At 42.7% G+C, this 23,390-nt stretch overlaps 1 protein-coding gene across 4 annotated transcripts in view; it reads right to left on the bottom strand.

Moving 5' to 3' along the window:
* Positions 1-23,390, bottom strand: part of LOC139273272 (syntaxin-binding protein 5) — a 268,702-nt gene that overhangs the window by 93,455 nt on the left and 151,857 nt on the right. For all 4 annotated transcript variants that reach the window (XM_070889953.1, XM_070889952.1, XM_070889951.1 and 1 more), the window contains 7 exons: positions 23,026-23,109; positions 16,446-16,569; positions 15,004-15,082; positions 8,427-8,581; positions 4,381-4,453; positions 2,324-2,471; positions 1,160-1,227 (listed from right to left, as the gene is read on the bottom strand). In XM_070889953.1, the coding sequence (XP_070746054.1) occupies positions 1,160-1,227; positions 2,324-2,471; positions 4,381-4,453; positions 8,427-8,581; positions 15,004-15,082; positions 16,446-16,569; positions 23,026-23,109 (731 nt within the window). The remainder of the gene's footprint in view (positions 1-1,159; positions 1,228-2,323; positions 2,472-4,380; positions 4,454-8,426; positions 8,582-15,003; positions 15,083-16,445; positions 16,570-23,025; positions 23,110-23,390) is intronic.

A 23,390-nucleotide genomic window follows, 5' to 3' on the forward strand; every position in this document is an offset into this window, starting at 1 on the left:
TACCTTCACCTCATAGACTGCAGCCGTTCAAGAAGGTGGCTCACCACCACCATTTCAAAGGTAATTAGGGATGGGCAATAAATGCTGGCCTTGCCTGTGATATTCACATCCCACAAATGAATTAATTAAAAAAATATCATATAAATAACTGAGAACAAGGAAATACTGAAGAGGGAAATCAATTCAGGAGGTAGAGCAAAACTATGTCTAATAATACAAATAACTGGGAACAAAAGGTTTTAGGAACAGAAGCATTAGCTTAGTTGTAGCTCAAGTGAACAAAGTGAAAAAATAGTATTACAAATATTATACCCAAAGCCACCATCTTTCACTATCAATAAGGCATCTAACAGTTTTACCTTGCATCAGTCAAGTGATATATTGTTTCAGTAAATTTGCTGTACAGGTATTAAAGTGATTGGTGAACTTCTGTTATGTTTGGCTACAATGCAACCAAACTAAACATTAGTCATAATTTTACTCTAAACTACCCTCGTGCAATGTCCTGAGAGATTGTCTGTAGTGTTGTATATGGTCTATGTTCTTCACACAAATTGGCTTAAAGTTTCCACGAAACAACCCAAAAAAATTATTTCAGTCTCTCGGTAGATCTCTGACAAACTTCTTTTCAAATTTTTTCACTGGCCATGTATTGCTCTCCTCAACCTTGCTGTAGTTTAACCACAAACGCACAATGAGTAATGCCACGGGTGGTCTGCTATTATTTAATTTCATGGCACAACATTTGTCAGTATTAAATCATATTTCCAACTAACAATGATGGTATGCTTTATACACAATCGCCTATCATAGTTGAAGACACTGGATTTTGAACTTTGATGGATCCAACCTTACCTGCTAAAGCAGTATAGATTCAGTAATTTTAGAAGTTATATTCTAACCATGCAAGGAAAACAAAGGTATATTGTGATTTATTTTTCAATAGAATATGCACCAACATACACACGCACTTTTATTGGTCTCAAGTTGACCAAGAGTAACATACAAATATAACATGCAATGTATCTGTTTCAGGACCATTTTTACATAAATGATGTGCTTTATACTTAAAGGACAGAATAGTACTCAACATACTTTATATAACATACAAGGGCATATCTTGAGTAAAGACTGACAAGACACGGTGTTCCTTACTTACCCTGTAATAATTATCTCTGGGTAGCTCTGAGTGCCTAAACCCCAATTACCTCCGTTGATAGGCCATTCCTAGAAAACATATTAAGAATAAATGTAGGCACCATAATAGTTAAAAAAAAATATGCTATCCAGAAATTCAGGTAACCATTTAGGGCAGTCCTTGTGGACAAGAGAGCTACACTCCTACATGAATTTCTCACCAATAACTGCCCATGACCCCCACGAGTCTATTGCATAGATAATGCCAGCTTTGTTTAAAGATCAAATAAAAGATCAAATATAAGCAATGTTTCAAATAAAAACAGGATCCAGTAAGACAGCCCCTACCAACCAGCTCTTTACTTAAGGGAGAATAGCAAGGAAGATCAATTCCTCCACTAATAAGTTCCCCAATTACAGCTTGGCATCTCCATAAACATTCAAGTGCTCTGCTTCCCTCTCTATCTTGAACTAGTACGCAATTAAAACAGCAGAAAACATGGTAGGAGGGCTGGAGTCCCCAAATTCTCAGTCAAGGTGTAAAACCACTCTGAAGACACACATGACAAACAGAAACGTAGACGTCTGCAGCTTAGGAGGCCATTTGGCCAATTTGATCAAGTACTGCACAGGAGACTTGTTATTAAAAATAATATGGTGTTGAAAGGAAAAAAAACCCAAAGTGGTCAATGCATTAATGCTTCAAGGAAAGAAACCTGTTCCTGCTTATAGCTTATTTGCAGATATCAATGACATAAAATCTATGTATTGTTCAAACACCATTTTTTCTCTCCAACATGGAGATCATAAATGGACGAGGTGTAAACGCCCTATGCTATGTTAAGTCACAGAAATTTGAAAAGCAACCTAATTTTTGAAACAAACCATTTAACAATGAAGAGAAGCTCCGAATACACGCGAACTGTGAAGTTAACAGGTGTAATGCCATAAATATACAGAGGTGTGCCTATTCACATAAGCAGCAGGATCAGAGGTCAGATTGAGCAGAGAGACAGTACTCTCCCAAGAGGAACAGATTAATGGTGTGATGCACACCATACCCTAAACAGCAAGGAAATTCTGTGTAAACTTATGTACTAGATGAGATTGAAAATACAGAGGAAAAGCATACAGTACTAATGAACAAACTATGCAGATTTTACATTTCAAAAGATAAATTAAAAACCTTTTTACTGTATCCTTGCCGCTTCTGCTTTGCCCCAACAGAATAAAGTGCAGGAATTAAGTCAACAGGGCAGTCAGCAAAATACTCGCAGCAGGTGACAGGTGATTCATGTATATCCAAAGGGTATGGGTTCTCAAATATAGGGTAACTGGAAGACAAAGCCGTCAACATACATTAACCAGTCTTAAGAGAAACAGTGGCAAAAAGATGTTAATTAAAAAGACAGATAAAAATTAAATTCCTCATAGTACAGCACTCGTCATTTTAATTAGTGCTTGTCAGATGCGTCTATTAACTTAAGTCATGAATTGGGCAAAGAGCGCACACAGTGAATACCCCATAGCACCCAATTATGATAAAAATAAGCATATTGCCACGGATTCGCCCACAGATGATGGAGGTGTTCCACTTCTTTCCACTAATTACTCCTTTAACAAAATACGCGGATATTGTACTCTGTCCAAAACATTTCTGTTGAGCTTTAATGAGGCCTACAAGGACCATCATCATTTATCAGACAGTCACTTTAAAATAGCCAGCATTCAGCTGAAGAATGGGTAGACAATTAAGTCCATGTTGCTGCATGAAATATGACATCAAACCCATCACGTGAGTGATCATATTGCGATATGGCTGTCCGAATGGTGAAAATCCCCCAACCAAGGATAAAGTCAGCAACTGAGGAGCTGCCTCAGTTCAAGTGTTGTGTTTTTGTTTAGGTGGGTTGAGGGATATGGTGAGATGGTGGGTATGTGGCCTTGAGTGATACGGTGAGATGGTGAGAAGGCAGGGTTGATATCTAAAAATGAATATGATATTGAATGGCCTTTGATTGTTCGAAAGTATTCTGTATTTAACTAAAGTTAAAAATAATTTTTTTTCTCTAAAAGGCGACGTCTCCCAACTGGAGTTCCCATTTCCTCAGGCTCTTAACAGTTACCTCAGTCAGGCGCCTCTTTTTGACAAGCAATCATCTCCAGTCCTGCCACTACTGGACATCAAAATGTTACTGTAAGGTACAACAGAGTGACCAGATATGGCAGGAATATGTACCTTCTTTGACTGAATGATTTTTATTTAAATTGAACTGCCATATTTTGAAATTTGCAGGTGACACGAAACTTGGAAGTGTAATAAACAGTGAGGAAGGTAGTCATAGACTTCTGGAGGACATAGACAGGTTGGTGGAATAGACGACACATGGCAGATGAAATTCAACCCAGCAAAGTGTGAGGTGATGCATTTTGGTAGGATGAATGAGAGACAGTACAAACTAACTGGTACAATTTTGGTGTTTGTGCACAAATCTTTAAAGGTGGCAGGACAGTTTAGCAAAGCAGTTAATAAAGCATATGGGATCCTGAGCCTTATAAATAGAGGTATAGAGTACAAAAGCCGAGAAGTTATGCTAAATTTGGAGAAAAACATTAGTTTGGTCCAAGCTGGAGTAGTGTGTCCAATTCTGGGCACTTTGGGAAGGACGTGAATGCTTTGGAGAGAGTACAGAAGAGATTTCCTAGAATGGTTCCAGGGATGAGGGATTAGTTACGTGGATAGACTGGAGAAACTGGGGTTGTTCTCCTTAGAGCAGAGAAGGCTGGGGAGATTTGAAAGTGGTGTTTAAAATCATGAAGGGTTTAGATAAAGACAAACTGGTTCCAATGGTTGAAGGGTCGATAACGAGAGGGCAGAGATTTAGGTGACTGGCAAAAGAAAGAGGCGACATGAGGAAAAATCTTTTTTTTAACGTAACAGGTAGTTGGGATTTGGAATGCACTGCCCGATAGGGTTGTGGACACAGATTCAATAGTAGCCTTCAATAGGGAATTGGATAAATACTTGAAGGAGACCAGATTGTAGGGATATGGGAAAAGAGGAGTGGGGGACTAACTGGATTGCCCTTCGAAAAAGCCAGCGCAGACTCGATGGGCCAAATGGTCTGCTTTTGTGCTGTACTATTCTATGAGCCTATATTAATAGACGAACTGCAATTTTGTTGGCCCAGAGATTACTGATCATTCATTACTGCAAATGCTTTTTCCAACACAGAGTCTTACCCGTTTTGTCCAAGATCTACAACTACTAAGTCCTTTTCCAGAAGGACAACGACTGCATGCGGCTCCTGAAAATCTGCAAGAAAGATGAAAAAGAAAAACAAATCAGAAATACATGCACACAATCCGATTGGTAAACAGGTCTTCAGACAAATTAACTTTTAAAGTACAGTGTAAATATGTTGGAATTTTCACATTTTCTAACAGCAAAAATCAAATGGCAATTCTGTAATTTTTCACTGAAAGTAGAAAAGAATGGTCCTCGTTAACTTAGCCTCCCCCACTCCACAATTCTCCAGTGTTTCAAATCTTGAGTTGTGATAAGTCAGGGAGTGCGAGAGGGCAGAAGAATGTGGAAGTTCAACCTCAGTGGGAACGATTGGGACGCAAGTATTGACATTTCCATTTGTATATTTTCTGTATTTTGAGTTTAATGCTATTTTCATTTACTTTATTTTATCTCTTCAATACCAAGTAGTGTTTGGAGTTTTTTTTGGCTCTTGGTGGGATTGTAAGGGGCAAAAAAGGATGTGGCGTTTAGCCTTACAGTTTTTTTCTACAGTTAATACTCTACAGAAATAAGAAGAGTTCGATTTTTCTAAGAGTTTGATGCTAGTGGGAGTTCGGCTAACATAATCTACATTTTGTGAATACAAAGCAAAATACTGCGGATGCTGGAATCTGAAATAAAAACAGAAAATGCTGGAAATCTCAGCAGGTCAGGCAGCATCTGTGGAGAGAGAAACAGAGTTAATGTTTCAGGTCGATGACCCTTTGTCAGAACTGGCAATAGTTTGAAATGTAACAGATTATTAAGGACGTGCTGGGGCTCTGAAAGGGGGTTCAAAGAACAAAAGGGAAGGTCTATGATAGGGATAAAGGCAGAAGAGATTTGAGAGACAAAGGGGATAATGGGCCAAATTAAGATAGTAATAGCACAGGTTAGGAAACAAAAAGGTGAGTCTAGATAGGGTGTGAATGGCGGAATAAATGCCAGCTTGCCATGGACCCTATTTCCACTAAACTGCGAACCACCCCATTCCCTTCCTGGCCCCTATGTTAGCTGATATTGTTAACGATTCTCTCTCTTCAGGTACTGTCCTCCTTTCCGCCTAATCTGCTGTCATCACCCCGCTCAAAAAAAAAACAGCCCTTAACCTCTCCATCGTTGCAAACTACTGCCCCATCTTCAACATCCCTTTTCTTCCCATCTTTTCCAGAACTCCATTTTTAAAGCCCGCCAATCAGGTTTCCACCCCACCACAGTATCGAAACGGCTCATCTCAAAGTCACAAAGGACACCCTTGGTGACTATGACAGCGATAAACTACCCTCCTTGTTCTTCTTGACATGGTTGATAATCCCATCCAACACCTCACCACCGTTGTCCAGCTTGATGGGACTGCACTCACCTAGTTCTATTCTTATCTATCAACTTATCTTATCTAGCCAGAGAATTACCTGCAATAGCTTCTCTTTCCCACTCCTGCACCATTACCTCGAGTGCACCTCAAGGATCTATCCTTGGCCCCCCTCTTATTTCTCATCTACATGCTGCCCTTCGATGACATCAACTGAAAACACAGCGTCAGTTTCTACATATACACTGACGACACCAATCTCTACCTCACCAGCATCTCCCTAGACCCCTCCTCTGTCTCTAAATTGTCTGACTGCTTGTCCAACATCCAGTACTGGATGACCAGAAATTTCCTCCAATTAAATACTGGGAAGACCAAAGATACTTTCTCCAGTTCCCACTACAAACTCCATTTCCTAGCCGCCGACTCCATCCCTGGCAACTGTCTGAGGCTAAGCCAGACAGTTTGCAACCTTGGTGTTGTATTTGAACTGGAAATGAGCTACCGACCACATATCCATGCCATCACGAAGAATGTCTACTTCCACCTCGGTAACATCGCCGATCCACCCCGCCTCAGCTCATATGCTGCCGAAACCCACATCCTTGCCTTTGTTACCTTTAGACTTGACTATTCCAATGTACTCCCTGCCAGCCTCCCATCCTCCATAAATGTAAATCCATTGGAAACTCTACTTCCCGTATGCTAACTCGTAGTTCACACATCATCCCCGTGCTCACTAACCTACATTGGCTCCCGGTTGCGCAAGCCTTGATTTTAAAATTCTCATCCTGGTTTTCAAATCCATCCACAGCTTCCCTCCTCCCTATCTCTGAAATCTTCTCCAGCCCTACAATCCTCCGAGATATCTGCGCTCCTCCAATTCTGGCTTTAAGTGCATCCCGATTTTAATCGCTCCGCCATTGGTAACCGCACCTTCAGCTGCCGAGGTCCTAAGCTCTGGAATACCCTCCCTAAACCTTTCTTTCTTTCCTTAGGGCGCTCCTTAAAACCTATCTTTGACCAGTCATCTGACCTAAGATTTGCTTACGTGGCTCGATGTTAAATTCTGTTTGATAATGCTCCAATGAAGCACCTTGGGACAGTTTACTACGTTAAAGGTGCTATATAAATACAAGTTATTGTTGATGTTGATTAACACAGAATTGACCATAAAAATTACATAATCTTCCGATTAGTGAACAATGAGCTGCAATATAGCACGTGTTTAAAACCATTACTTTATGAATGGGGCAAAAGCAATTTCCAAGACTGGTGAATCTAGGAATCTTTAACTAACAGGAGTAGCTAAATCACTATATTCACATCCAGTAAAGCACTTTTGAACTTCGCAGAGAATAAATATTTTGAGAATGATTCACAGGCAATAATCTGATTGAGGGTTTGAGTAAAACACAAGAGCAAAATGTAAGCCCAAGATGGTTTTACTGAATTCTAGTTTAAAAAAAAAAATTAACATCTGTTCTCAACACAGGTACCGATGCCAACGAATTCTTCTGTCAGTGACAGGAGCTGGCAGTTTAACCAGTGAGGGCATCACCATTGGGAGATGACCCACACTCCAATAGCTACAGCCCATGGTGAAGGTATCACTGGGAGATGCCATACACTCCAGCGGTTACAGCCCATGGTGAAGGGCCCTCTCCCCAAGATCCTCCTTGATCAGGCAGCTGGGACAGTGTAGCCCACAAATATCTGTACAGATGTCACCAGCCCATCAAAAGCCAAGCTTGGTTCTTGCAGAAATAATCACTGATCAGAGTTCTCCCTCCCGCCAGGCAACCATGTCAATTTAGACCCGAACATGCTCACAAATGAATCACCATTGCACTGGTTGAAAGTTCCACGATAACACTGTCTTTAGTACTGTATTACCATAGATGGTTTATCAACTCTTTTTCTGGCCTCCCTTGCCCAAAATTTAAAATCAATGAATAGATTGCAATGAACTGTAAGCTCACCTGAAGGGATTGAGGGTTTGTGGAATAAATAATCTCAGGCAAAGCTATGTTTTTATAATGATATCAGCCGTGGCTCAGTGATAGAACTCATGATTGAGCAAGAGGTCATGGGTTCAATCCCCATTCCAGAGACATGAGCACATGATCTAGGCTGACACTCCAGTGCAGTACTGAGAGAGTGCTGCACTGTCGGAGGTGCCATCTTTCGGATGAGATGTTAAATCGAGGTCCCGTCTGCCCTCACATGTGGGCGTAAAAGATTCCATGGCACCATTGGAAGAAGAGCAGGGGAGCTCTCCCTGGTAACATGCCTAATAGTTATCCCTCAACCAAGATCACTAAAATCAGATTATCTGTTCATGTATCACATTGCTGTTTGTAGGAGTTGCTGTGTGCAAAATAACTGCTACGTTTCCCTAACAATGCAACAGTGACTACAGTTCAAAAGTACTCATTGATTGTAAAGCGCTTTGGGACAACCTGAGGTTGTGAAAGATGCTGTAGAAATGCAAGTCCTTTACTTTCCTGTGAATAGTTCACATCCAAAATGTTCCACAAATAAGATTTAGCTGCTAAGTGTAAACTTCAAATGCGATTTATCTATGAAAAGCAAATACATTTTTGACTGATTTTTGTTTTCAGGAATTGCGGGAAGATGTTGCAGAATGCAAAGTTGTCACAGCTGGTTCAAACCGGGCAAACCTACCGCTAGGATATGGCGTTTCACAGAGAGTGAGAAAGTCAACAATCGGGTAGTCCATTTCAAGTACTGCAGTGCTCTTCCCATGCATCACTGTCAAGCACGGTCTTCTCCCTACAGTGTCATAGGACAGACCTCCTGAAAAAATGATGAAAGGATCTCTGGAAACAAAAATTATAAATATTAGTTTGAACCAAGTATGCTAAAGTGATAGGAAACAGTTAAATCTCAAATTAATATTTTACTGCTATTAGTAGCTTATAGCTACTGGAATACCCTTCTTTCAAAACAAGCAATGTGCAAGTTATATTTGGAATACACCTTTGGAATGTACTTGGAATACATATTTGCAATATCCTAAAGAGAAGATGATCCTTTAATTTTTGTGCTAATTAAATTTGTGGAGAAATGGATAACATAAGTGAAAAGTCCTTCTGCAGAATTGATCAACAACAGTGATTACAATAGTGACTACACTCCAAAAGTACTTTATTGGCTGTAAAGCGCTTTGAGACGTCTGGTGATCGTGAGAGGTGCTATATAAATCCAAGTCTTTCTTTCTTTAACAATCACTTCACAAAATTATGTTCTGAAATGCTTTGTAACTGCTTGCCTTTAATGAAAAGGCAGTGAGGAAATGGATGCTTAATATTTTTGAAAGGGTAATTTATCAATGTCGTTTGGTCTCTGTAGACAGGTTAAAGCCAAATATTGGCATTTGTAGAGAAGCTTTAAATATACAAAACATTAATTAACTTATGAGAGCACCATACTGTGAGCTGGTGTTAGTCCTGAAATAGTAGCCAATACCTTCGGGCACCTGGTCAGAGGGATAGACCAAAGGTCAAACCAAGTGAAAATAAACGTACCCAAGGCACCAGCCCAGCACCGCCTGCAGTAGTGTGTAACATTCTGGTAATTGTGGGCCCAAGTTTCCACATGATTTGCACCTGATTTTTTTTTTAGGAGTAACTGGTGGAGAACGGACTGTCTTAGAAATCGCAATTCTCCACATTTTTTTTTCTGCAGTTCTAGTCAGTTAGAACAGTTCCACTTTGGAACAGAATTTTTTCTTCAAAAGTGGGTGTGTCCGTCCACTAACGCCTGATTTCAAAGTTTCCAGTGAAAACGTACTCCAAACTAACTTAGAATGGAGCAAGTGAAGATTTTTGTAGAACTGAAAAAACCTTGTCTACACATTAAAAAATCAGGCGCAGGTTACAAATTAGGCGTCCAGAACGAGGTGGAGGGAGGGGGGGGGAAAGAGAAGGGAAGTCATTAAATTTTATAATAAATCCTTATTTATACTTCTACAAATATTATACAAATAAATCCAACCTGAATAAACATTTATAAGCAAAGAAAAGATGAAATAAACCATCTTCCTACCTGTGTGAAAGTGCTTCAGCCAGGGAGAATGCTGCAGGCGTTCGTTCCCGCCGGGGGGGAGAAAGCCGTTCGTTCCCGCCGGGGGGGGGGGGGGGGGGGGGGAGAGAAAGCCGTTTGTTACCGACGGCGGGCGGGGAGGAGGAGGGGGAGGGGGAGGGAAACGGCTGCCTCAACTTTCTGAGGCTTCCTGCAGCCTTCTAGTGCTGATGGCAATGTGCTTTTATTAAAAAAATTTTAAAAATTAAACAGCTACAAAGAACTACAAAAATGGCCGAGTGCCAATGTTTCCTTCACACTGCGCGTGCGCGAATGCTCCAACGCGCACGCGCAGCATTGCTGGCAGGAAAAAAACTAATTTAAATGGTACCCGCCCCCTCCCACTTACAAAATCGGCGCGAGTGTAGGCTCCGCCCCCCTGGGCGCCGCGCCAAACAGACAAGGAGCTGCAGGGCGCTCCAGAATCGCGTGTTTTTTTTCCGGCGCCATTTTAGGCGCGAAAAACGGGCACCCAGCTCGGAGGGGCGCCCGTTTTTTATCGTGTGGAAACTTGGGCCCTGTATGAGGGGATCCTGGTACTGGAGAGGGCACAGTGAAGGGTAAATAAACAGATTTGCAACTGAGCTGCAAGGATAGCCTCCAGCAATGGGGAATATTGGCAGTGGAAAAAAGGCAGCTGAGAGAGATCTTATTGATATATTCAATGTTGTAGGGGACAGAGATGAACTCTATCCATATATGTTTGAACTCTACCATACAATATGTTTGATGTAGTCATAAATTGTCCATGGACTGAAGCTCAGAACAGGGACAGTGAACGGACAGTTTAAATTTATTACTTTACACAGGGGGTGAGGAATACATTGCAAAGATTGGCCAGAGAGGAACTTGAGGGAACTAGAAAGAGGAAAGAAAGAGAGAGGAAGGAAAGAGAGAGAGGGGAAAGAGAGGGGAAAGAGAGAGAGAAAGAGAGAGAGAAAGAGAGAGAGAGAGAAAAGACAAACAGAAACATGTGTATTTTTTGAATTATGGGGACAATGATCATTTCCAGCCTTGTTTATTGCTGTACTGAAACACAAGCTCCGACTCTCTATAAGTACACTGTATTACTGGGGCACTCAACAAGCTCAAACTCTCAGACCAATAATTTTACATTTCTGTATACTGAACTGTACATATGCACTGGCCCAGTGGATTCAATCTTTCTGAATTTGGCTGTTCTCTTCCTCATTCTTTGATCTGCCCCATTATTCATACAAATCAGCAATATCAGAGCCTACTTTCCACATCCTCATTAAAGTCACCGACAGTATTAAACGGTGCACAGAGCTAACACTACCGATTTCAGAGAAAGCACAGCACTAACACTACTGGGTTCAGAGTACACACACCACTAATACACTGGAGTTCAGAGAATGCACAGTGCTAACACGCTGGAGTTCAAGACAATGCACACACTGTCCAGTTACTAATACTGGAGGTGATGGTGGAGGTCCTTTGTCTTATGGATGTTTAGCCTAAGGCCCATGCTTTCATACGCCTCAGTAAATACATCGACTATATCCTGGAGTTCAGCCTCTGTATGTGCATAGAAGCAGGCGACGACAGAGGTTGGGGTGGTCTTGGACCTGGCCCGGAGACAGCGCAGGTTGAACAGGTTCCCACTGGTTCTGTAGCTTAATTCCACTCCAGCGGGGAGCTTGTTGACTGTGAGGTGGAGCATGGCGGCGAGAAAGATTGAGAAGAGGGTTGGGGCGATGATGCAGCCCTGTTTGACCCCAGTCCGGATGTGGATTGGGTCTGTGATGGATCCGTTGGTAAGGATCACGGCCTGCATGTCATCGTGGAGCAGGCGGAGGATGGTAACAAACTTTTGGGGGCATCCGAAACGGAGGAGGACGCTCCATAGACCCTCACGGTTGACAGTGTCAAAGGCCTTTGTAAGGTTGAAGGTGGCCATGTATAAGGGCCTCAAAGCCTCCCTGATAAAGTGTGACATCGCCACTGACACCTGGGAGACCTTGACCAAAGACCACCCCAAATGGAGGAAGTGCATCCGGGAGGGCGCTGAGCACCTCGAGCCTCAACGCCGAGAGCATGCAGAAATCAAGCGCAGGCAGCAGAAAGAGTGCGGCAAATCAGTCCCACCCACCCCTTCCCTCAACGACTATCTGTACCACCTGTGACAAAGTCTGTGGCTCTTCAATTGGACTGTTCAGCCACCAAAGAACTCACTTCAGGAGTGGAAGCAAGTATTCCTCGATTCCGAGGGACTGTCTATGATGATGACTGGAGGTAATAAAATTCAGTGCTAACACAGAGATGGCTATCAAAAGCATGCATCTAGTCTGCTGACTGGAACAGGGTGTCATGGTTTCCTATTTCACTTCTTTATGAGGAAGGAGCTCTGCATTTGCCCCAACTATCACTGGTCAGTATGGGCACACTCCTGCGTTGAGAGAATATCTAAGGTAGAATTTGTAGCAAATGGACAGAATATTGTCCTGCCATCTTGTGTATTCCATGCACAATTATTCAAAGAGTTGTAACATGGCAACAATAACAACTTGCATTTGCATAGCACCTTTAATGTTGGGAACCATCTCAAGGCGCTTCATGAGAATGTAATCAGACAAAAATTGACACCAAACCAAAGGAGGGGATATTAGGATGGATGACTAATAACTTGGTTAAGAAATAGGTTTTAAGGAGCACCATAAAAGAGGAAAGAGAAGTGAAGAGGCAGAGAGGTTTAGGGAACCCTTCAATTCCTCCCAACCTACTTCATATCCCTCTATTTCTTTCTCCCTCGTGTACTTATTTAGCTTCCCTATTGTTGTGTAAGGAGAAAGAGTCAGACTGAACACTGAGCTCGAAGTAAAGTGTGACCGTAGTCTTTTATTGCAGGTCTCCAGAGTGCCTCTCGAACTTGTGAAGCCTCCATAAATACCTGTGCTCCCAAGGGATTATGGGATCCTTTGGGACTCCAGGGGATGAGCCCTGGTGGCTGTACAGAGTAAATACAAGTATACATATATAACACCGATATGCTATCTATATCTCTGCTATTTGCCTCAAATACTCCACATGGTAGCACGTTCCGCATTGTAACCACTCTCTGGGTAAAGGAGTTTTTCCTAAATTCCTTATTGGATTCAATGATTATCATATAATTATGACGCCTAGTTTTGGACTCTCCTTCAATGGTTTGTTCTCCATTGCTCACTAGTCACTGCTAGTGTGCCAAAAGGTTCCTTCCTTGGGCACATTCCTCATTTATATGTTTCCCCTTGGGGTCTTAGCATTTCACTTATATGCTAAGGATACCAAGCTTCACCATTCGGGACTGGCACTGTGCTGACAGACTGCTTATGAAGTTTTGGACGGCGCAGAATTACTTACAGCTCGGTATTTGGTATGGCCTTTTTGTTTGACACCCGCCAAAAAGTAGCCCTGATTGCATCTCCTTCCTGGGACAAATGCCCAAGCTCAACCCAATGGTACAAAACCCGTGCATACTGCTGGTCAAACTCATCAAGGCTGCCTACCTCTACCGCCAAAACATGGCCTGCCTCTGTCCTGAACTTTCCCCACCCACTGCCAGTGAAACCCTTATCCACACCTTGTCACCTCTGGACATGGCTTTTCCAACATCCCCAGCTCCACATCACCAACTCCAACTTGTTCAGAAATCTGCCACCAGCATCATCAAATTATTATTACAGCATTCTTGTTTCATAAATTTCCATTATGCATCTGGGGGAGATAGGGACTCCTCCACTATGGTAGACAGCGGAGGTTCTGTCTGTTGTTGCATTCCCCTTTGCACCAAGACAGACTCATTTTTTGTTGAGTTTTTGAGGTACCAGTTCCCTTTCCTAAATTCTAGCTGGCTGTCCTCCATCAAACTGTGCTTTTCCAGGGGCATACTCCTTAAATCCCTTAAGTTCATTCTTGAGTTATTTTCCCCTACAATTCGTGCTAAGGTTCTGGACCTTCACTGCTCACGAGGTGTACAGAATCTGATCCCATGACAAATATTACCTGAACCCTTTTGACTGAGACGCATCACTAGTAATATGGACTGAACACCTCAAACTGCAAAATCAAGAGAACAATCGTACAATTATTTACAAGAGGTTAAAACTATAACTACTGTTAATTTTGCTGTACCCACTATTCTTTCTCCTCCTGCCCCTCACCCTCCCAAAGTTCTCTGTAGGCGAGTGGTTGTTGATGAAAGAATATTACTTTGATTTTGGCAAGATTCTTTTTTTTTACCTGAAGTCCTACATCTCAAGACCCATGCATGCGTTTGATGTAAAACACCAGCAATGTTGGCACAATTTGTCGTGGTTTGTACGCATGAGGTAACGCACCTACAAATTACAACAGTACTACTTGTATCAATAGTATTGAAGTGCTGAAGGCTATTCCCACAACCTGGCATTTGCCATTCAAGTTAGAAACAATTTAGCAACAAACAAACCCCTACAGAATACTGAACAGGAGGCATATCTGACTTGGCAGCAGAATCTGAAACAATCCAAGAAATTTATATTTGTTGGCAACTGGTTGCCAATTTTAAGCCAACACAGGAAACACTCAGATTGCCCAATACTCAAAGGCAGCATGGCCTTGCTCAGATTCAATCATATTATCCACATGTTCAAAGCACAAAATAAGAAGATACTGAAGAGGCCAAACTGAAATCCATGAATCCTCTCCTTCTGAAAGCTAACACTACATTCATGGAACAGTGAGTTACTGGTAGCTGAGTGTACTCCAACACAGTAAATAGCTCCCTCATCCTATCTGGAAATGTAGGCTAAATTAAATATCCTCCTAAATGCTTCTCCGGTTGACCTGACTTTACATCGGCCTTCATTGCGTAAGAGATGGCAGGGCAAAATAGGGGACAAAAATAATGAATGCTCATTTATTTACCTGTTTGCATAAATACTTCGCTAATATTTCATACTGAACTCTAAAATTTCTCTGAACCCAACATGGACTTCAACACCAAGTATTTCCAAGGACTAGAAGGAGCAGTGGCTAAGAGTACATGTTACTGTTAAAGAGGGCCCTGACAACATCCAATAATTGTTGAGACACACAAAATAGAAAACTCTTACTATTGACAACTCAATGTACAGAACATTCACAGAAGTATTTGTGAAGAGCAGTCAACACATACCCAGATTTACAGGTTCTATATTCCACTTTTAGGATGGGTTTGCAGGGCTCTGGTTTCTTTCCATCTTTTGGTAGCTTTCCTGAAAGCAAAGTTTTGATTAACTGGAGTGTTGATTAGTTCATTCTGCTCCCCAGAACCAATGTGTACAATGAAACGCTATGCTCTTGTGCAAGAACATGCAGAACCCAATGCTATAATCCAGCACAGCTAATGCGCTGGAGCAGTTGGTCATCCTTCCCTATTAAGGAAGAACTGCCTCTCCTGAGGAGTTGTTTATTTTGGAGCAAAACCTCAAAGAACTACAGGTTCAACCTCCCTTATCTGGAACTCTCGGGACCTGGTCTGTTCCGAATGAGAGATATTTCCGGATAAGGGGCGATCACGTGTAACCTCCCCTGATCCGGAAATATATCTCATTCGGAATAGGGCAGGTCCTGTGGGTTCCAGATAAGGGGAGGTCAAGTGCTTTCAATGATTTACACTCCCAGTAGGGGGGGGGGGGGGGGGGGGTTGGTGAGGGAGGGAAGCCGGCACTCATTCGATGCTGCAGTAGTCGGCACGGGTTGTGGTGGGGCACGGGTTGTGGTGGGGCGTGGGGGGGGGGGGGGGGGGAGGAGGGAGGTCGGAGGGCCGAATGGGCCCTGAGGTATTGGCGGGCCGTCGGGCCCTGCGGTGTCGGATCCGAAGTTGGGTAAATTTATTTTTCATTGGTATGTAAATCTCTTTTTCATTGATATGTAAATTTTTCACTGGCCGTGTTGTGCGCATGCGACACCCGGTGGCCGGGAAAGGTTCCGACTGAGGGAGTTACGGATAAGGGAGGTTCAACCTGTATTACTAAACAGAGTCTAGCAAATCAGGAATTGGAACAAATCCCCTTGTCTGACTTCCCAGCTGGGTAGGATCCATTGGGAGAAGTTTTAGCTCATTCCATTCCATTCATGCAGTGCCCCATCTTAGCTACCTCCTTTTGAGGCCATCTGCAAGGTAGTATGCATGCTTTTACTGAGCATTATTTTCTTGATTTGACAGCTCAGGACAACATGCGCTGTAGCTAAGGAATTGCTGTTTGCCATCAGGTTGTGACTCAAATTTGCTCTACAATATAGGCTATATTTAGACTCTGGAAGAACAGGAAGGACACCTTGGGCTAGATTACAGTCTACACAAGCAATACAAAGATACAGACACAGCAAGTTGTAAACTATTACAAGGCTCAGTGTGAAAGAAAAGTTAATAATGAATAAATATTGTACCAGTTAGAAACATCAACCAATGGGTTCAAATACCTATAGATAGGCAATAAGCACAGACACCCAACCTCAATGAGCATTAGAGGGAATGGGTTTTGTTTAAATTGAAGTTTCCAGCAAGAATTCTTTGAATAAGTTGAAGTAATACACTATCGGCTGTGAAGACCTCAAAAACAGGTTTTCACTTACCATGTGGTGTAATAATCTGTGCAGGTCTGATGGGAGATTTTACATTCCAGATAGTAAGGCTGCCATCTGAATGGCTACAAACAAACTGTTTTCCTTCATGATGCCAAGCCACGGAATGGATAGCCTGCATAAAATAAACTTTGTACTAGTAAATCAAGTACACAATAGCATTAGTAAGAAAGAACATTGGTAATGACCATTAATAACTGCATCAATTTAACATTAGCTCAGCTCAACAAGAAACATTTAATAACTAAATGGTCACAATATAATTGCTGGTGACCTAATAGACCAGCATAATTGCTGGTGACCTAATAGATCAGCATATGGACAGCTGGGAACAGAGAAAGAAGCTACCGTTCTCAGTACATGGCCTCATCCCATCCCATCTCCATAACCTCCTCCAGCCGTACAACACACTAAGAACTCTGGCATCTTGTGCATCCTCAACTCTCTTTGCCCAACCATTGGCAGCCGTGTCTTCAGCTATCCAAACCTGTGTGTTTCTATCTTCTTACAAGACCCTCCTTACAACCTACCTCTTCTACCAAGCTTTTGATCACTTGTCCTAATATCTCCTCCTTTGACTTGGTGTCAATTTTTATCTGATTACACTCCTGTGAAGCGCCTTGGGACTATGTTAAAGGCACTATATAAAGGCAAGTTATTGTGCAGGATGGGGGGGGGGGGGGGGGGGGGTTGGAACAGAGTCTCTTGCCCTCAAAAATATTCATAGGACCATAAAGAAGATTAAAAACCTTGGAAAGTCAGCAGCTTGTTAGTGGTAATGTTTTGAAAGGCATGAAATCAAATAAAACATTGGAGTAATATTTATAGCTGACCTCGTTCCTTTCAATTATATCCAAGTATATCATCTCCCTTATTAGAACTATGGGCATGTCTAAATGGAAATGACTGTGCCCAATGTTCAATGGCAGGCACTGAAGGCCATAATTGAGCCAGCAGAGATTAGAAAGGTGCATCTGGTGTTGAGACACATTGGTGCATGCCAGCAGTGCAGAGTGAAAGTGATTGATAATATGAGCAGAAATACTGTAGCACTATTTTATTGGCCTCAAAATTGTGGCATAGCGTTACTGGTTGCCTCAGAAACTGGCACCACTACTCAGGAATTGAATATTTTATAATATTAAGCATTGTAACATACCATGCATTCTTATCACTAATCTCCTGTGACAATGCTCAAGTTCCTGCTTCATTGACATTCTCCATCAGTGTCGTCCTGTCTCTGCCTCCCGGAGGAGTAGGAAGATGAAGGAGGAGAACAGGAGACATGAAAAGAGGTGAAGGTGGGGAAGGGCGAGTCTGGGAAAGAGAAAGAGGAATGGCGGGAGGCGGGAGTGGCTGAGGGAGGGGCTCAGGAGGGAGGGGGCGCAACTCATCTTGTGCAGCAGTGTCTCTGCCCTTGGCTCTAAGCAGCTTCAAATAAAAGTCACCAGAGTGCAGAACTGCTAGATATTGGGTGTAAGCTGAGCCATAGCCCAGTATGGACGAGGTCCTGTGACAGTTTGAACTGGTGCTCTCCACTCTCCCGTCCTGTGATAGTTGGAACTGGTGCTCTCCACTCTCCCATCCTGTGACAGTTGGAACTGGTGCTCTCCACTCTCCCGTCCTGTGACACTTGGAACTGGTGCTCTCCACTCTCTCGTCCTGTGACAGTTGGAACTGGTGCTCTCCACTCTCTCGTCCTGTGACAGTTGGAACTGGTGCTCTCCACTCTCCCATTGGTGTACGAGGGAGGGCTTTCGTTTCCTGAACAATTGGGACCGTTTCTGGGGTAGGTGGGACCTGTACAAGTCGGAAAGGTTACACCTCAACAGAGACGGGACCAATGTTCTCGCGGGTAGTTTTGATAGTACGATTGGGAGGGCTTTAAACTAGCTTGGCAGGGGCATGGGAACCCAGGAGAGGGCTCTGAGCTAGTTAAGAGTGGGTGAGAGCTCAGATGAACAGAACCCCAAGAAAGAATGCAAAAGGCAGGAGGCAACAGAGCAGAGTAGCACTGGGGTAAGTGTAAACCACAAGGTGATAGGAAGGGACAATAGGTATGAATATAAAAGGGCTGCAGGAGGGGTCAAAACTAAAAATCATGGTTTAAAAACTAGTATTAAAACACTTTACCTAAACGCACGCAGCATTCGAAACAAAGTAAATGAGTTGACGGCACAAATCATTACAAATGGGTATGATTTGGTGGCCATTACTGAAACGTGGTTGCAGGGTGGCCAAGACTGGGAATTAAACATACACGGGTATCTGACAATTCGGAAAGATAGACAAGAAGGGAAAGGAGATGGGGTAGCTCTGTTAATAAAGGATGATATCAGGGCAGTTGTGAGAGACGATATTGTCTCTAATGAACAAAATGTTGAATCATTGTGCGTGGAGATTAGAGATAGTAAGGGGAAAAAGTCACTGGTAGGCGTAGTTTATAGGCCCCCAAATAATAACTTCACGGTGGGGCGGGCAATAATCAAGGGAATAATGGAGGCATGTGAAAAAGGAATGGCAGTAATCATGGGAGATTTTAACCTACATATCGATTGGTCAAATCAAATCGCACGGGGTAGCCTTGAGGAGGAATTCATAGAATGCATACGGGATTGTTTCTTAGAACAGTATGCGACAGAACCTACAAGGGAGCAAGCGATCTTAGATCTGGTCCTGTGTAATGAGACAGGAATAATAAACGATCGCCTAGTAAAAGATCCTCTCGGAATGAGTGATCACAGTATGGTTGAATCTGTAATACAGATCGAGGGTGAGGAGGTAGTGTCTCAAACGAGCGTACTATGCTTAAACAAAGGGATCTACAGTGGGATGAGGGCAGAATTAGCTAAAGTAGACTGGGAACACAGACTAAACGGTGGCACAACTAAGGAACAGTGGAGGACTTTTATGGAGCTCTTTCACAGTGCTCAACAAAAATATATTCCAGTGAAAAAGAATGGCGGTAAGAGAAGGGATAACCAGCCGTGTATAACCAAGGAAATAAAAGAGAGTATCAAATTAAAAACCAATGCGTATAAGGTGGCCAAGGTTAGTGGGAAGCTAGAAAATTGGGAAAATTTTATACGACAGCAAAGAATGACTAAGAAAGCAATAAAGAAAGGAAAGATAGATTACGAAAGTAAACTTGCGCAAAACATAAAAACAGATAGTAAAAGCTTTTCCCGATATATAAAACGGAAAAGAGTGAATAAAGTAAATGTTGGTCCCTCAGAAGATGAGAAGGGGGATTTAATAATGGGAAATATGGAAATGGCTGAGACCTTAAACAATTATTTTGCTTCGGTCTTCACAGTGGAAGACACAAAAACCATGCCAAAAATTGCTGGTCACGGGAATGTGGGAAGAGAGGACCTTGAGACAATCACTATCACTAGGGAGGTAGTGCTGGACAGGCTAACGGGACTCAAGATAGACAAGTCCCCTGGTCCTGATGAAATGCATCCCAGGGTATTAAAAGAGTTGGCGGAAGTTATAGCAGTTGCATTCGTTATAATCTACCAAAATTCTCTGGACTCTGGGGAGGTACCATCGGACTGGAAAGCAGCTAATGTAATGCATTTTTTTTAAAAAAGGGGGCAGACAAAAGGCAGGTAATGATAGGCTGGTTAGTTTAACATCTGTAGTGGGGAAAATGCTTGAAGCTATCATTAAGGAAGAAATAGCGGGACATCTAGATAGGAATAGTGCAATCAATCAGACGCAACATGGATTCATGAAGGGGAAATCATGTTTAACTAATTTACTGGAATTCTTTGAGGATATAACGAGCATGGTGGCTAGAGGTGTACCAATGGATGTGGTGTATTTAGATTTCCAAAAGGCATTCGATAAGGTGCAACACAAAAGGTTACTGCAGAAGATAAAGGCACGCGGAGTCAGAGGAAATGTATTAGCATGGATAGAGAATTGGCTGGCTAACAGAAAGCAGAGAGTCGGGATAAATGGGCCCTTTTCAAGTTGGAAATCGGTGGTCAGTGGTGTGCCACAGGGATCGTGCTGGGACCACAACTGTTTACAATATACATGGATGACCTGGAAGAGGAGACAGAGTGTAATGGAACAAAATTTGCAGATGACACAAAGATTAGTGGGAAAGCGGGTTGTGTAGAGGACCACAGAGAGGCTGCAAAGAGATTTAGATAGGTTAAGCGAATGGGCTAAGGTTTGGCAGATGGAATACAATGTCGGAAAATGTGAGGTCATCCACCTTGGAAAAAAAAACAGTAAAAGGGAATATTATTTGAATGGGGAGAAACTACAACATGCTGCAGTGCAGAGGGACCTGGGAGTCCTTGTGCATGAATCCCAAAAAGTTAGTTTGCAGGTGCAGCAGGTAATCAGGAAGGCGAATGGAATGTTGGCCTTCATTGCGAGAGGGATGGAATACAAAAGCAGGGAGGTCATGCTGCAACTGTACAGGGTATTGGTGAGCACCTGGAGTACTGCATGCAGTTTTGGTCACCTTACTTAAGGAAGGATATACTAGCTTTGGAGAGGGTACAGAGACGATTCACTAGTCTGATTCCGGAGATGAGGGGGTTACTTTATGATGACAGATTGAGGAGACTGGGTCTTTACTCGTTGGAGTTCAGAAGGATGAGGGGTGATCTTATAGAAACATTTAAAATAATGAAAGGGATAGACAAGGTAGAGGTAGAGAGGTTGTTTCCACTGGTCAGGGAGACTAGAACTAGGGGCCACAGCCTCAAAATACAGGGGAGCCAATTTAAAACCGAGTTGAGGGGAAATTTCTTCTCCCAGAGGGTTGTGAATCTGTGGAATTCTCTGCCCAAGGAAGCAGTTGAGGTTGGCTCATTGAATGTATTCAAATCACAGATGGATAGATGTTTAACCAATAAGGGAATTAAGGGTTATGGGGAGCGGGCGGGTAAGTGAAGCTGAGTCCACGGCCAGATCAGCCATGATCTTGTTGAATGGAGGGCCTACTCCTGTTCCTAATTCTTATGTTCTTACGGCTAAGGGGATCAAGGGCCATGGAGAGAAAGCAGGAAATGGGTACTGAGGGAATGATCGGCCATGATCTTATTGAATGGCGGTGCAGCCTCGAAGGGCCGAATGGCCTACTCTTGCATCTATTTTCTATGTTTCTATGAATGAGGAGGAAGAGAAATAAATGGCCCTAGAGAGCAGCCGCGCTGGGATCAGCAGCAGAAGCAGAGAATGGGCCGCTGAAACTGAGCAGTTGCAGGAGGCCAGAAGTGACCAAGAACATTGAAAATATATGTTAATAAAAATACTGAAATACAAATACGCTGATGTATAAAATACCGCTGTATAAAATGGAAAGTCTCTCTCAAGCGCTGAAGAGGGAATTTGGGTGGCCAATAACTGGAGGCCCAGCTTGGAAGGGCTGAGAATAAATTCTGTGAGAAATATTACTTGGAGGGGAAATTGAACATTTAAATAGAAAGCTAAAATTTAACCAAACTGAACATCTCACCTGGTTACTCACCTCAACACAGTAATCATTCAGAACGGAGGGGAAAATCATCTCCAGTGTCACCTAGTGGTCAGAGCTTGGAGCCACAGATAGACTCAAATCAAATGTTTTTAATAGGGAAATTGTACAGGGCGCTTGTGACGAAGGGCTAAATGCTGTAAATGAGAAAACCCTATTCCAGCACTACCTACAGGTGTCACAGGCAATAAAAAATGGGACAGGTGTTGGAACAATTAGCACTGAAAGTTAAAATTTAACATTAAGGGAAGTTTTACAGGCAACAGGACATACCGATTTTAATATATAGATGTAAGCAGTGAACACCCACACCTGACTTCCAAAACCCGCTAGATACCTGTGCCCTCAATAATGTGGAGACAACCATCTGGCTGCCCATCAGGACTTCTGTAACCACTCAGGCCTGGACCAAATCCATTTCAATACCAAATGAAATATTAACAGTGCAGATTTGCCTTCTAAGAAAGAGGTTATTCAAAGTTGAATAGAATTGGAGTGGTTTATCCTAATATTTATGGGCCCATTTTCTATTGCAAGACCAGATGTGGTTACTTGATGCGATTTTTAAGTCACCTATGAAGGGAGCTGCAACTTCAAAGGCCCTGCACTGTTGTCAACTTTGCCGGTCTTCCACCCTCCCTGAAATCTTGGACAATGTCCAAACAAAGCCAAGTTACCCTCTGATGAAAGGCTCTGCAAACACTATTTTAGGCAAGGGCTTCCTCCGGTCAATAGATTCAAGGAGTTGAGGTTCAAAATTTCTGCTGTTTGAATCATTCTTGCGCCTCAAGGACCAAGAATTAGTGGCAAGAGAAAATAGTTCCTCACATGTCCGAAAGGAACATGCCTGTGACTGCTGCCACAATCACAGAAATGGTCAATTAAATAGAGCAAAAGGCGACGTCTTCAAATAAAGATGAATATATTTTCCAGACTTACTCGTGGAGAAAATGTAAATTGCTTCCAAGTATCAAACAAGATGGCAAGGAAAACTACAAATGCTACTCACCAATTATTTAATTCATGTCAATGTACAGTATTTGCATTCTGTCACAAGCATGTGTTTACCTCGTCGTAGCTGTATCTGTACTCTCCCTTCTTTGATTTAAGGTCCCACAATACCAGAGTTCCAGATTCAAAACCAATTAAAAGCTGCAGAGATAGAAAAGGACACAAAATGGGTCAACATTGTAACTAACAAAAGCCCACTTCCAGTCCCTCGTTGGGCAAGTCCATCACCACACAGACTAGGATCGATGCCTGACCCCAGCCACTGGAGCGCAGTATTTGTCCTCAGTGCCCCTCGGCTAGGGAAGGTTCTAAGCACTTGAAGTTACCACTTGATTACTATGCTGCCATACCAAGTTGCTGAATTGCAGGTGGTTGGCATTGGGTGAGGACAGGTTGGACCCTTGGACTGCCAACATTCACTG

The sequence above is a fragment of the Pristiophorus japonicus genome, chromosome 9 (assembly GCF_044704955.1).
Source record: "Pristiophorus japonicus isolate sPriJap1 chromosome 9, sPriJap1.hap1, whole genome shotgun sequence".
NCBI lineage: Eukaryota > Metazoa > Chordata > Chondrichthyes > Pristiophoridae > Pristiophorus > Pristiophorus japonicus.